The sequence below is a fragment of the Mycteria americana genome, chromosome 9 (assembly GCF_035582795.1).
Source record: "Mycteria americana isolate JAX WOST 10 ecotype Jacksonville Zoo and Gardens chromosome 9, USCA_MyAme_1.0, whole genome shotgun sequence".
Classification (NCBI taxonomy): domain Eukaryota; kingdom Metazoa; phylum Chordata; class Aves; order Ciconiiformes; family Ciconiidae; genus Mycteria; species Mycteria americana.
Genome location: NC_134373.1, coordinates 42617550 through 42631272, shown reverse-complemented (window position 1 = coordinate 42631272; position 13723 = coordinate 42617550). Strand labels below are relative to the sequence as shown.

The 13723-nt window shown below is 41.2% G+C and overlaps 1 protein-coding gene across 7 annotated transcripts in view; it reads left to right on the top strand.

Annotated features, from left to right (window-relative positions):
* The window catches only part of CACNB4 (calcium voltage-gated channel auxiliary subunit beta 4), a 107805-nt gene that overhangs the window by 67773 nt on the left and 26309 nt on the right, over window positions 1–13723 (top strand). For 6 of the 7 annotated variants that reach the window (XR_012777007.1, XR_012777008.1, XM_075511389.1 and 3 more), the window contains 2 exons: window positions 9956–10075; window positions 10420–10542. Coding sequence is in view for 5 of the 7 variants with exons in the window: in XM_075511389.1 (XP_075367504.1) it covers window positions 9956–10075; window positions 10420–10542 (243 nt within the window). In the remaining 2 variants the exon portion in view is untranslated. Of the gene's footprint in view, window positions 1–9955; window positions 10076–10419; window positions 10543–12497; window positions 12601–13723 lie in introns of those variants that run through there. The other variant, XM_075511392.1, reaches the window with a different exon arrangement.

The window sequence follows — 13723 nt, the reverse complement described above, 5'->3', positions numbered from 1 at the left end:
AGTAATTTCCAAATTGCTGAGACACCTAATGAGTTGTCTTAAATAAATTTACCAAACATATAGAAGGAAATAATTACTGAGCATTTAAGTCTGAAATCACAACTCAATGCAAAATGGTTATGCAGCTGGCTTGTGTGTTTGTCAGTTATTCAGCAAGAAAATAATTTGGTTGGGAACTGAACCTTGTCCTGTTTGGACTTTCAATGGCACAGTCACATTGTCTCTTAGATGTGAATTTGTGAAAAAGTCCTACTAAAATGCTTTCCTACAGCTCTGCTGGACCTTGTTATTTAACATTACAACAGCTATAACAGATTTTGTAATTCTAGAGGGATATTAATAATTCTAGAGGATATTAAAAGCAAAATAGGGGCTGTGCTTCCAATGTAATCTCTGCACCTCATTCTGCAAAGCCTTTACACGTGGGAATAACCCCTTTGGTTTCATTAGTGCAAAGGGTTGCTCCTCCTGCCTTCAGCTCCCACAGAACTCTCACTCCAGTGCTTAGGGTAGGACCTCTCTGCAGTATTTTACTGGGGTGGTTGTTCTCGCACACACAGATTTTTCTGGCCCCGACTTTGACTGCAGCATAGCAATGTTTTCATGCCAAATGAATAGATACCCACTGGTTTGTATTTGCCTGTTAATTACATCACCTGCCCAGTAATTAAATTTAGCTGCCTGCCCTGAGCACTGAGACCAGGTGAGCACCAACTATGATCAACAGTAGTGGCCACTGTTGTTTAAATTCTGGGTTTTTTTAAAGCCCACAAGTTTTGGTTCCTGTTTTCTTGTAAAAATATGTCAGTACTTATCCTCTATAGCACCTGTCTTTATGGCATACTTACAGTAGTAACCTCGGTGAGTTAAGCTACATTTTCAGGTGGTGGGAACGATACAGATACTATGACTAGCTTGTGTAGAGGCTAATCCTGTGCAGAGGGACTGCAGGATGCGCCTGGACCAGTGAGATGGTTTATGTTGGGTCTTGGAGTGAACTGCATCTGCAAGGAATAGGTTGTCTGGGTTTTTTTTTTAAAAATGAAAGCATCATTCCTTGAATACACGTGGCATATGGCAGCATATGGCCCTGCAGCCATCACTGTGCCTATTTGTTCTCCTTTTGCTTTGTCAAGAACTTTGTCAAGTTCCTGGGAACTTGTTAAGGAGGTACATAGCCTCATGTGCAATGCGCGTTGACCTCAATTCTCGCTGAAAGTTGCAGAGGACTGAGGACTCGGTCTTTTTTCAAGTTGAGGCTTCAGTTCTTGATGAATACCTGTTGTGTGAAAGGGAGGTAGAGGATGGGCTAATGTAACCTTCCTGCTATGAAATCAGTCTTCCTTCTCTGGGTAGCTACTTAGGTTTTTGGCTACTCCGCTGTCAGAGTGCCAAGAGACCTGGGTCCCAACCAGGGACAGAGCTATGGTCTGGAGTTAAATAGGCTTTAGGATATATCTTTTCTTTCTGAGCAGTGCTGATGTCCTGAATCACGTTGAAGTCTAAGCAGGCTGTTGTTGCTCAGTATTGAAGATGGGAGCATAAATGATTACGTGGGGTTTTATTATTCTTTTTAAAGTGAATGAATGAATAGAGCAGTGACTGCAGTGGAAAAGAAGTGACAAAGTGATGAAGAAAAACAATCTAATAATAGTAAGAATAACAATAAACAAATCTTAAGTTGCTTAAACCTTGCAATATATGGCAAATGGAAAGGGCCACCTTTCTGACGGAGTTATATTGACCTGCGTATGCTGTTCTGGTAGTAAAGAAGTCTTCTCTCATTATTTCCATGCACATACCTGCCAAGTTCAGAGGTATTGTATACAAGTAGTTTTAAAGACCTATATGACAACGTAACTTGAATAAATAATTCTCTCTAAATACATATCCTGAAAAATAGCCAGCAATTTTTGTCGTACAGAAAACATTACTCTTACAGACAAGACGTGGTTGCCAAAGGCAGGCTTTACCTGTGCCCTGCATAGTTTGGTGCTGGGGGTAAGAGAGGACTGTGGATGGGCAGGGACGGTCGCTCCTGGCTTGCACAAGGAGCACAAGGTGTTGCTCTAAGCTGAGCTTTGGCCTCCTCTCCTGGCCAGGGCTCAGCACAGAGTGGATTACACCAGGGGTTTTGAGCTTTCTGTTCTGGTTTGGGAGGGTGAAATCTTGGGCTTTCATCTATGCAGCAAGCAGAATGCTTCCTACCTGCTTTTGTACAGAATACAGTTGGTTACAGTCCTCACGCAGATAACTTGTTATCATGAGACATACTGAACGCAGCTAGAACAAAAATGGTACTGGTTTAGAATGAACTCTTTCCTCTTTTGCTGCTCAGGTAAACTGAGCAATCGTGCCTGGTGTGGGTTGGAATATGGTTTGGCTTGAGATCAAGGGTTACTTTGCTGTTTTCTATGTTTCAGCCTAAGACTGAATTTCTTGGAAAGTTAACAAAGTATCTGGAAGCAGCCCCTTCTGGTAGTAGCCTAGCCATGACTGATAACCATGTGGCATCCAAGTCCCCTGCCAGCCCATTCCAGCAGCACTGTATTTCATGTGCAGGTCTCTGAGCAGAAGTTTCAGTAGCTGGAGGAGCTACAAGCACTGAAGTGACCAATTAATCATGAATGTCTCTATTCAGTGGGAAGAAATGCTTTCTGATTCTTGCAAAGCAAAGCTCCTAAAAAGTTCAAGCCCCATGATAATATGTATTTAATCCAGCCAAAGTGACTAGTAGTAGCCAGTCTCTCCATGATTCCATGTCTTAGCCGAGAAATGAAATTTCAGCTTCTCTGCATGCAAGTTGAACGTTTCCTGGCAGTGCTGTTACAACAGCACAAGTCCTAAATGTGGTACTTCCCTGCTTTTGTGGGAATGGGAGGTAGGGGAGAGATCCATAAGTTACAGTGTCCAGTTTTATGTAAGGACATTTAAATGAGCTGGATATAAAGGACACATCAAGATTGCACCCAGAAGTCTACTTTTGATGCTTTGATTCTTGGTAACATGGTTAGTTAAAAAAAAAAAACAGCAACAAAACCAACTGCAGAAAGCCAGATCCACTGTATTGTCCCTCTCCTCCAGGGTACGTAGGAGTCTGCAGTTCCTCCCAACCTGTGCGGTTCTGATTCTGCCGTACAGCGTCAACATAATGCAGCAGAATCAGCGTGGAACAAACTGCAACATAAGACAAGTTTCTGTATCTGTAAATCCATCTGTAAATGTAAATTTTTCTTTTACTAATTATTACGCAAGTCGCAGGCTTCCTGTGCAGCAGGGCTTCTGTGTGCTAACCCTCAGTGGGGATTTTGCTGGCTTGTCCCCAGCCTCGCAGAGACAGGAATGTGACAACGCAGGCAGAGTGCGAAAAACAGCGTGTAGGAGAAAGTTGCCTTGTGCTTTACAAGGCCATGTTTGTCTGTTTCCAATATAAACCAGCTAAACAATGATGAGCAATCCTGTTTTGTACAGTATTGCTCTCTTAAACCTCCATTGTGCTGTATGTGTGCTCACACACTTCATTGCCTGCTAGAAGATTTTTAGTTGAGGTCCTGACTGGTTTAAAAGCTTTGGAGCAACCTCTGGTTCAGCTCTTTGCTCTGCTGTGTAACCTCTGTGTCCAGCATCAGGACAGGATCTTTGGGGCCTTTGCGCACTGTGTCTTGCCGGAGGTGAAACTGCCTTGAGCATCTGAAAACCTGTAGGGAAGCTTGAAGGTACCAAGTGGGATTCCTGTTGTGGGGAGGAACTAAGAGAAGACACAGGAGGAGAGATGGACAGGGTGAGACAGGAGGGATCTGTTTTCCCCTGAAGTATTTCATGCTGTCCCTAGCTGTAGTATTATTCAAACTCCAGCAAACCATTCAAAATAATTGCCTGCCTCGAGGTGTGCTGCCACTCCTGATACTTTGTCATTTTAAAGTGCTATGGATTTTCAAAGTGAACTCTCTGTTATTGCAAAGACATTTTTCATGTTCTCAGCTGAAAACAACATGTGTCTATGAACACAGATACTAGGGCTTTCCTCTTCAGTGGCATGTATGCTTTATTAAGCATAGTGATTGCCATGTGTGCTCAATGTCTGCTTATTTGTGGATAGAGAGGTGCGCTCAGAATGCCCGTAGCTAGTCCTTCTGTAGGAGAAGGATGCCTGCAATTAGACAATGCTGCCCTGTTGTCTTGCTTAATGGATAAGGCAGAAGCTTTTTCTCTGAGCAGGGTACATTTTCAGAAATGCTTTCTGGGTTGTGATGGACTCTGCAGCACCCTAAATCTTTTCAAAAGAGACTGCATGTCATCTGGCTTATTGGAGCTCCTAATGGATTGATGCTTTAATTGCACAGGCTATATGAGAGAGTATTACAAGTTATGGCTGGATAGAGAGCAATTCAGATCTGTATATTTATGGCAGTTGGAAAAAAAAATTATTTGCAACCTCACTGAAGTCTTTATTTTTTTTTCCCTTTCTGAAACCATAACAACTAAAAGGTTGATATTTTCTTCTGCTCTTTCCTTCAGCAAGCAGGAAGGCTGGACCTGCTGGCTGTTGTTTGTAGTGTCCAGGAGGAGGATGCATGTGAACTTTTCCTCCCTAAACAGGCTGGGGCATAGAAGCACCATGTTCGCTAGGAATATTTTGTTACCCTTTCCAGTCATCCAGCCACCGCAGCACGTATCTTTCAGGTCTCAAGTGAGCAAGTCACCAGTCAGTGAGCAAGAGGCATTGGTGATTTACCACTATTTTGTAGTTGCTGAATAAACAAACGCACTGTTCTTTCTGCTTTACCCTTTTTTCCCCTAGCAGTTTTGGGATTGCTTCAAACCTCAATGTTTTTATCAAAGCTGAATTATACTAATTGATGAGAGAGGAAAATGAATGAGGGAGAAAATAAATAATAAATTGCAAGAAAAATGAATTCACAGAAGCCCAAAGTAAAAAGGCTGTGAAATATGAAACGAGTCTTTCATTGCCTTGAATAATATAATTATCTAACAAAGCCTGTTTCCTTCAAATTGTCAAATCTGGTGTGCACTTGAACTCATTGCATATGCTCCTGCTTCACAAAGTTCCTGTATCTTCCAGGGGGTCGTGAGGATGAGGTTAGGTAACAGTTAGCGTGATAATTGGTCCTTGAATATTATGTGAAACTGTGGACGTATGCGATATACCCCCAATTATCAGCTTGCTGCTGTAAGCAATATGAAAATAAAGAAATGAAAGGGTCTTTTTGGTAAAGTTTTGGTGTACCGGAAAAGATGAGGAGTGCCTTCTTTCCTCTTTCTTCTCCTCTCACTTCCCTAAGACTACTAACATAATTTGGTTTTCATTGTGTGGTCAGGCAGTCAGTTATACTTTCCCAGCTGCGACAAGAGCACGGATGCATCATAGTATTCAGTATTATCACATCTATTGCAATTTCAACAAATATAAGCTGTCAGTCCAGAACTTCATTGCACTTGGTGCTGTACAGACACAAGTGTTCATGTTGGCTTGTTGCACAATATTCTGTCAATATTGCACAATATTGCAGTCAATATTCTGATCTTCAAACAAAAATTTTAAACAGAACTGAAAATTGAATACAAGAAGTGATGCTTTTGTCTGTGCACGGTTTTAAAAAATAATCAAAAGCTGGACTTCTGAGGATAACAAGGCTTATTTTTAATTTATGGACTGCTTGTGTTACAGTAGTTCCTGGAAGCCTTAATCAGATTCTGAGTCCCATTTTGTGAGTAGAAGTCACTGCTGCCAGGGGTCCAGTGTAACTACCAATGCACCTTGGCTGGTGAACACAGTGTGCAGAAATCAAGGGTGGTGTTAACAGAAGCATGAGAGATGACCGGGAAGTCAGTGAGATGGCTTGCAAGGGTAAATGTGCATACCCGATAGCACTGTGTAGTCTTGCTCAGCGTGGGGCAGTGATGGAGCTGAGAAAAGTAAACCTTAATCTTGCTTGGTCTTCTGCTCTGACCGAATGTGGACACTCGCGTTCCTTGGCCCATGCTTACGGTATGTTACAGAATGCCAATTTTCATTACTTACCTTGGACTGCTTTTTCTGTCCATCTTGCCACTGTTTGCAGAATCATGCCTTGTTTTCAGTGTGATGCTGCAGTTCAGCATCACATGAGTCACAGTCCTGGGGCTGCATCTTTCAGATAAGCCACTTGCTATTTGGCATAACTTGCAAGAGAAGGGATCATGCGGATGCGATTGTACCAATCCGTATCATTTGGCGTACAGGCAGTGATTAGCATTGAAGAGCAGCCTGGGGTAGCCTTGCAGTATCAGCTGCTTTGGTTAAGACTACTTTGTTCTGACAGCATTAAATAGGTCAGTGCTCAGACATATACCACTAAAAGCCAGTATGGGAAATAGTGCATCCAGCATAGGTATCTATTTCTATTAAATTGCCTTACAAAGCTACACTGAATCATATCCAGAGGCCTTGAATAAATATATAGATGTGAGCCTGTGCACTTTTTGTTCACCATTCCCCCATACAGATGATTTCTGCAGTCCACCTACGTGCGTGATGCTGGTATCTGTCCTGTCGGTGATGTGTTCTGTGCCTTGTTCTTGTATACCTTTCAGTACACAGAAAATTAAGGGGAAAATGACATGCTCAGAGAGCACATGGGTGAGGAACAGTCTGCTACTCTCAATGACAGCAGTAGTGGCTTTGTCTCGGGCTTCAGGCATGCCAGGATGTGGTACGTTCCTGTTGCAGTGTGTTATGCCAGGTAGGACTAAAATCTTGGAAAGAAGCCCATTCCTACTGCAGTATATTATTTGTATTTATTATTATGCCTTTTGATTTATTATTTGGAGAGCGTGAATACTTTTCCTTCTTCCTTTCTGCTGCTGTTGAAGCTTTGTTGTCCGTAAGTAAAAAATGTGATGATCAGCAGTTATAAAGCATTTTGTGTCTTCAGAGTGTTTAGTGGACAATAAACGATAAGCTGTTCTTCTCTACCACAAAGTTGGTCTGTCTTTGCAACTCCTGGTCTGGGATTTTTTTTTCTTTTCTTTTTTTTTTCTTTTTTTCATTGCTTTGAACAATGCAGGCTCTGGTATGGAGGTATCTAGTCCTATAATTTTTAGTCCTATAATTCTAGTCCTATAATTTTAGTCTGGTATCTAGTCCTATAATTTTAGGACTAGAATATTTGACCATATAAATTCAGTCTTCCACTGATAGACTTCCCCTTCAGCTGCTGAACAGAGACATAGGTTGGAAGAGTAGGCTAGACAGGGGGTCTCCTGCTACCCATTTCACCTAGGTGTGATGAGTTGGCATGCTTTGCACTCTCGCCTTTGATCAGGGAAGAAATGTTCTTAAGCCTCTGTTGGTGACCCATTTGGTAGCCAAAGATTTAATCTTGCCCCCAAGGTGGGGAGAGAGGAATAACTGGCAGCCACTGAGCAGCCCAAGAGGTGTCTTTGGTGCACGCCTATCCAAGTGCTGTGGCTGGTGAGTTCCCTGGTCTCTGCTACATCCCGAAGGAAGCAGAAGGAAGAGCAGCATGTCTAGCTTCCGAGCTAGGAAAAACTTGTGCTGCTGCCAGCAGCTACTGCTAGTTTTCAGCCTGTTGATGTTAGACTTGTTCCAGCTCAGGACCCCAAATGCGTGGGTCTCTGCAGATGCCTGGCTGCTGGGAGGCACGCTGCCCTTTGCAGCTCACCTTGGTGCCTGGGGTGCAGGGTGGCCGGCTGTCCTGGGAAGGAATTTTTCTGGTCTGTTAAGATCATAGCTGTGTGTTAGCTCATGTTAGGTGAATCCTGTTCTTGACATAGAGGAAATCTGCCCTCCCTAGTGACAGTACCATGCTTATGGCCAAGTTATGAGTATGTAACAAGAAGAGAGCATATGCTCATCAGTGGTTCGTTGCCAAAAGGCTTCTAATGGATATGTATTCACATCAATATTTAAAAATATGTTAGTTTACATGGAGAATAAGAGTATTGACTTCTATGGTAGATTACGCAGAATATGTGTCCCTGTGCTGCAGGTTATAAATCAGTTTAAGGAAAAATATTTGAAAGACATAATGCTGTAGAATGGCTCTTTTGGAACACGTATAGAGTTACGGATTTTGGAGCTCTACAGAGATAAAAACACATAGATATATATGTCTTCAATTTGTTGCTAGAAATGTGATGACTTAGAAACTATTTGCTACACTGGTTATATAATACAATACAGCATATGTAGTCCAGCGCATTACTCCTTTCCTTCATTTAAAAACAGAAATAGTGTCTCTCAGCAGTGGTCAGACATTGCCATATATTCCTGCTACTGAGTACAGTACTGGGGCCGGATCCTTCTGCAGCTCTGCATTATCCTGATCCTTTTAAAGTTCTCTTTTTTTTTTTTTTTTTTAATGATAGTGTTTTTGTGTAGTTATTTTTCCTAAGACATGCAAAATATGTAGGTTAAAAAGTTAGACTACAGTGCAAACTGTATGAGGCTCTTTATGTTAGGCTGTATATACTGCATACTGTATATACAGCCTACCATTTTATGGCAGCCTTTACCAGCCCAGCTGAGTGCTGTGATACAGAACCTGGGGAGTGTGTGATTGCTGCACGTCACCTGCAGCCAGGGCAGAGTGTCGGGCTGGGGAGGGTGAAATGCAGACCTCTCCTGGGCTGGAGCAGACTAACGACCCAACCACAAATTAAGCAAATGCTGTATTGAACAGAACAGGATTCTGCAAGGCTGGAGTCTGGCTTAAGCAAAGGCAATTGTTCACCAGGCAGACATATTAATTTATTAGTAAAAATTCCATTTGCTTGGGAAATGGCTCAATAAGGGACATATATTTCCTGTTCAGCATTTACCTTGGGTGGAAAGTAAGACCTAGACTTCAGGATTTTGAGATCTTTGTAGGAGTTTCCTCCTATAGTGAAAATTTACTTCACCTTTTGTATGAATGCCCAGTCGTACACACCCCCATCAGTGGTGCTCCTTGAAGTCTAGGTTCAAGCCCTAGTCTTGCTAGGCTTCTGGATCAGGTGTGTGTTTGAGGTTTTGGAGAGAGGGGGATTGGTATTTCAGCTTCATCATAAGTAAACATTCCCTTTACCTTGCCTTACCTTACCTTGCCTTGCCTTACCTTGCCTTGCCTTACCTTACCTGTTTGGCAAGATTAAACCCCTGTCTTTCATTTGGCTCCACGCAAACATAAAGATCAGCTGTGTAGGATGCTGGAGTCAGGTTGCTTTATAAAAAGAAGAGAGGAGCCACTGCATACTTCAGATGTTGCCAGGCATCCTGAATGAAGTCTCAGACAAAAAAATCTAACTGTGGCAGTACCTTATTTCCTCCCTTATAGGCTGTTGCATTCTGCTGCTGCTTGTATGTGCTGTTTTCATTTCATATCCTTGTATAGCTTTTGTGTTGCTCTGTTGAGTAGCTTTTAATAATGTGACTTTTGTCACTTTTTTTTTCCCCTCTTGAAGCACAGAACAAAGCTTTATGTGAGTGGCACCCACGGCAGGGAGGGAAGTACTTACACAATGGTACTGTATTTACAGGGAGGGGTGATTCTAACCAAGCTTTATAATACCTTAATTATATTTGATGTGACCTAGCCCTTGACAATCTTGACAATCTAAGGTTGTCAAGCAGGATTTAAATATTATGAAGATTTGCGGACAGCACCCACAACTGAGCTGTATTTCACTGTGTCAGTAAGAAAGTGAAGAGATTCTGTGAAAGAGGGGAGAGAGGTTTTTCTTGGGTTTTTTGTCTTTGGCTTAGTGCACCTGATCAGTAAAGCCAGATTGTTTCTCTGCTAAATTCTGCAGATTTTTTGTGCTAGCGACACTATGTAAAATTCACTCAAAGACATTAAGAAACAAATATTTTAAAAGTATTTTATGAATCTGACTGAGGAGTGGGGTTCTATTTCTTACCTATGTTTTCTTAGTGACATGAATTTAATTTCAGGGCTCAGCAGATTCGTACACAAGCAGACCCTCAGACTCTGATGTCTCTTTGGAAGAAGATAGGGAAGCAATCCGCCAAGAAAGAGAACAACAAGCAGCTATACAACTTGAAAGAGCGAAGGTGTGTTCTTTTGAACTTTAATAATAACTAAGTTATGTGGCATTTATCTTTTGCTTAGTGTTAAAATTCACACTGTTGGTTTATAATGATGATGCTGTCTTTTGAAATAGTTTGGCAATTGAGTCAAATTATCTGCAGACAAGATGTTTGGGGGAATATAGTGTAAATGTTCTCATATAAATGGAGATCTTCTCTAGTGAGCTGAACTCTGCTGGCTTGTTCAAAATCATTAGGTCTGAATTTTGATGTATTTGGCAAATGTCCTCTGCTAGGTTTTTGGTAATTTGATACAGTTCTGGATTCAAAAAGTTTTCACCGTATGTGATGTGTGTTTCTATTTCTAGTCCAAACCAGTAGCGTTTGCTGTTAAGACTAACGTGAGTTACTGTGGAGCTCTGGATGAAGATGTTCCTGTCCCAAGCACTGCCATCTCTTTTGATGCCAAGGACTTCCTACACATTAAAGAGGTAAAACCAAGAAATAGTAAAAGGGAATGTGAAAGGGGATATTTTTACATGCCGAGGACTATGATTTGAACAGTTGGGGCTGAGCCATACTAGATTAAAAAGAGAGCCAAGAGCCGAGTGGAGGCAGGAGAGCACAGCACACCTGTCTGATTAGCGATGATGTGGTGGTACTTCAGCCTTTTTGGGGTTCCGGAACCGTAGGGTGGTTATCTTGCACTTTTTTTAATGCTTGATGTTACCGACTTGTTGTTGGATTTTTACAGGAAGGAAACAACATCTTGCTATAGTTTAAATACCCTTCCACATGGTAGATTCAGATTCTTTTTATCAAATGAAGTTTGTGATGGATCAGAGATTATGTAATAGAAAGGGATTCTATTGATCAGAAAGTGGAGTAGCACCAGGTTACACTAGGTCTTCATAAAGCACCAGATAGGCTGGTAAGGGAGGAAATAAGACTTAGAATAATAGAATAAGAAAAGAAAATACTGAAGAGGACAGATACAAAAATAAGGAAAAAGGAATGGGAATAAATGGGCCCTGAGTATGGCTTTGGTAGAGAAAAATACATTTTAATGCATGTTGAGCATATTTTCTGCAATTCTGTATCTGAAGTGAGCCCTCCAAATTTGCATAAACCCCTGTCGTTTTGTAGATTTGTACATAGGCTTGCAGCTTGCAAAAACATTTTTTCGTCTCTGCATTCTGGGTTTATTTTAGGGTGTTCAGTACTCATTTATCTCTTTCTTTGAACATGTGTCCATCATCACTTCAGAGCACTGATCTCCCTTAGACTGAGCACATTTAGGAGGAAAACATCTGCTTCTGCACCTCTAGAGGCAGAGATTGGTGGTAGAACAGGGGGTTTTGCTTTAAATTCTTTCTCCCTGAGGACACAGGAGAGACAGTTGAACCCCTTGTTCCATTTTCTCCATTTGCTGCAAACAGATGGAAGTTTGATTTGGATTTTTTTGTTTCTTTTGTGTGGGTTTTTTTTTTTTATATTTGTGTGGAACAGTGCTTAAACCCCTGCTGAGGAAGTGGAGCACTGAATCTGAATCTGCTTATCTCTGCGTGCAGAATTGATTGCCCCTCCTCTTCGTTCCCCAAGAATGTGTTCTGTTCTGTCTAGCACCACACCTGAACTCCCTTGATGTACGCCACTTTCTAAACCTGCTTCCCATCAGGAAAAGCTCCTTTGCTAGCACTCAAAGTTGAATGCAGACAGCTGCATCCATTACAGCACTCAGATCACTTTCTCAGCTACTTTCCCCAGTGTTTTCCCACCCACACCAGAAATGTACCCTACCTGACATACTATATTTCTAGCGTAGGTTGTCCTGTGTAACCGTTTAGGTAACTGTACATCACCATTAAAACAAGTATTTGATCTTGGCTTTCTTAGGATGTGGCTACCTTTATTGTCAGGCCAGTGATTGAATTTAATGTACTAAGCTCTTATCGTGCTGCCCTGTTCATTTTTCCAGAGAAGTGTCCCAAGTCCATGTCTTGGCATTCTGTGAGTTTTCTTCCAAGATCTAAATGGCCCGGATCGCATTGCCACTAAACTGTAAGCCGCCTGGCTTACTGGTATTTGTCAGCTCTGCTAAGGGTTTAGCGTAGTTTCTTTGTTAACGCTGAAACCTTCAGCTTGCCTGAAGCTGTGGCTGTAACTCAGCAGGATTTCAGGAATGGTTGCCCATGCTGGAGTCTAGCTGCATGGAAAAAGTCTTTGCAGAATTTATTTTTCAATGATCTGACAGGCTTGCTTGGGCTAGAACAAGCATGGTTCCAGATTTTAGAATAATGCTAAACTAGGTAAGAAGTAAGGTCACCCTGCTGACAGGATGAAACATCAGCAGTAACTGATGAGTTGCTATATTGAGAATGTGTCCTGTATGTCTCATCTGTGTCCTACAAGACTATACATTATGTGCTTACTTAAAAGATGAAGTGGCAACAATTACTGACAATGCAGAAGAAATCATGGGCATGGCAACCAATAGGAATGAACTGTAGTCCTCCCACATGCTGAATGCGAAGAATAACATATGGGAGGTAATGACCTAATGCAAATAGCCCTGCATTCCTTGCGGCATCGTTATCATTTGTATTGTTCAGATATTCTCAGCATAACACTGACTCTGATCTCATGTCTAGGGGCATCACTCAGAGGTCCATGACCTGCTAATGGAAGAAAGGTTCTCATGTTCAAGCCGTACATTTAGAACCAAAATAGAATGGGTAATGCTCATGGGATTCAGGTTTTACAGTGGTTTATATCCATTGATTGACTTCACTCATTTACAACAGCGCAATGCTAGATCCTGAAGTATTTGTCTGTTTTAAAGAATGCAGATAGTTCTGCCGACTTAAGCATAAGCAACATATTTAAAATTAAGCTTTGCTTACCGACATTGTCCAAATCAGGGTCATAACAGCATGAAGAATAGATACATAAAACATTGAAATGATAAAATAATGGAACCTCTTGCATAAATAACAGCTATATAAAGAGGACAGATTTTCAAGATGAGGGTATAAGGATTGCATTTCCCCTAGCTGTATATGTTAATATTTGTGTATATATGTGGGTTAATAAGTAGGCTAATTTATTTTTCAAAGATATTGAGGCTCTGTATGTTTCAGAGACTTCAGTTAGGCACTGTTGTACCTTCGACAACTAGGACATGGTATTTATGTGTTCCTGCAAGAACTTAAGTGCTTGAGAATATGGAGCCAAGAGAACTAATGATTTTTAAGAGGAGATTTCTGTGATAACTTTTTCCTCAAGGCACGCAAACAGAATTGGTATACTCGTGCTGGTTTTAATAACTTGAAGGTCTGTTGTGAAAAGTAATGTTTCATTTGAACACTGAAGTACCTAATGAAGCATAGCAGGGTATAAGGTTTTCAGATATTTTTCTTCAAAAGCTGTGCTGGCAGCCAGCTACAACAAATCCTTTTCCACTTTGATATCCACTAATATCACTTTTCATCTCTCCATCATTAAAGTTAGGCCAGACTTTTAGTAATGCAGAAAAATGTATGTTACTAAAGGTTAATGATAAAATTAAATTTTATATGTTCAGGTGTATATTAAAGTTTCTTCCTAAAGGTGAATTTTTCTTCAGCTGTCATAAATTTAAAAGTGTATGCTTCCAAATAGTTTAGCTACTTC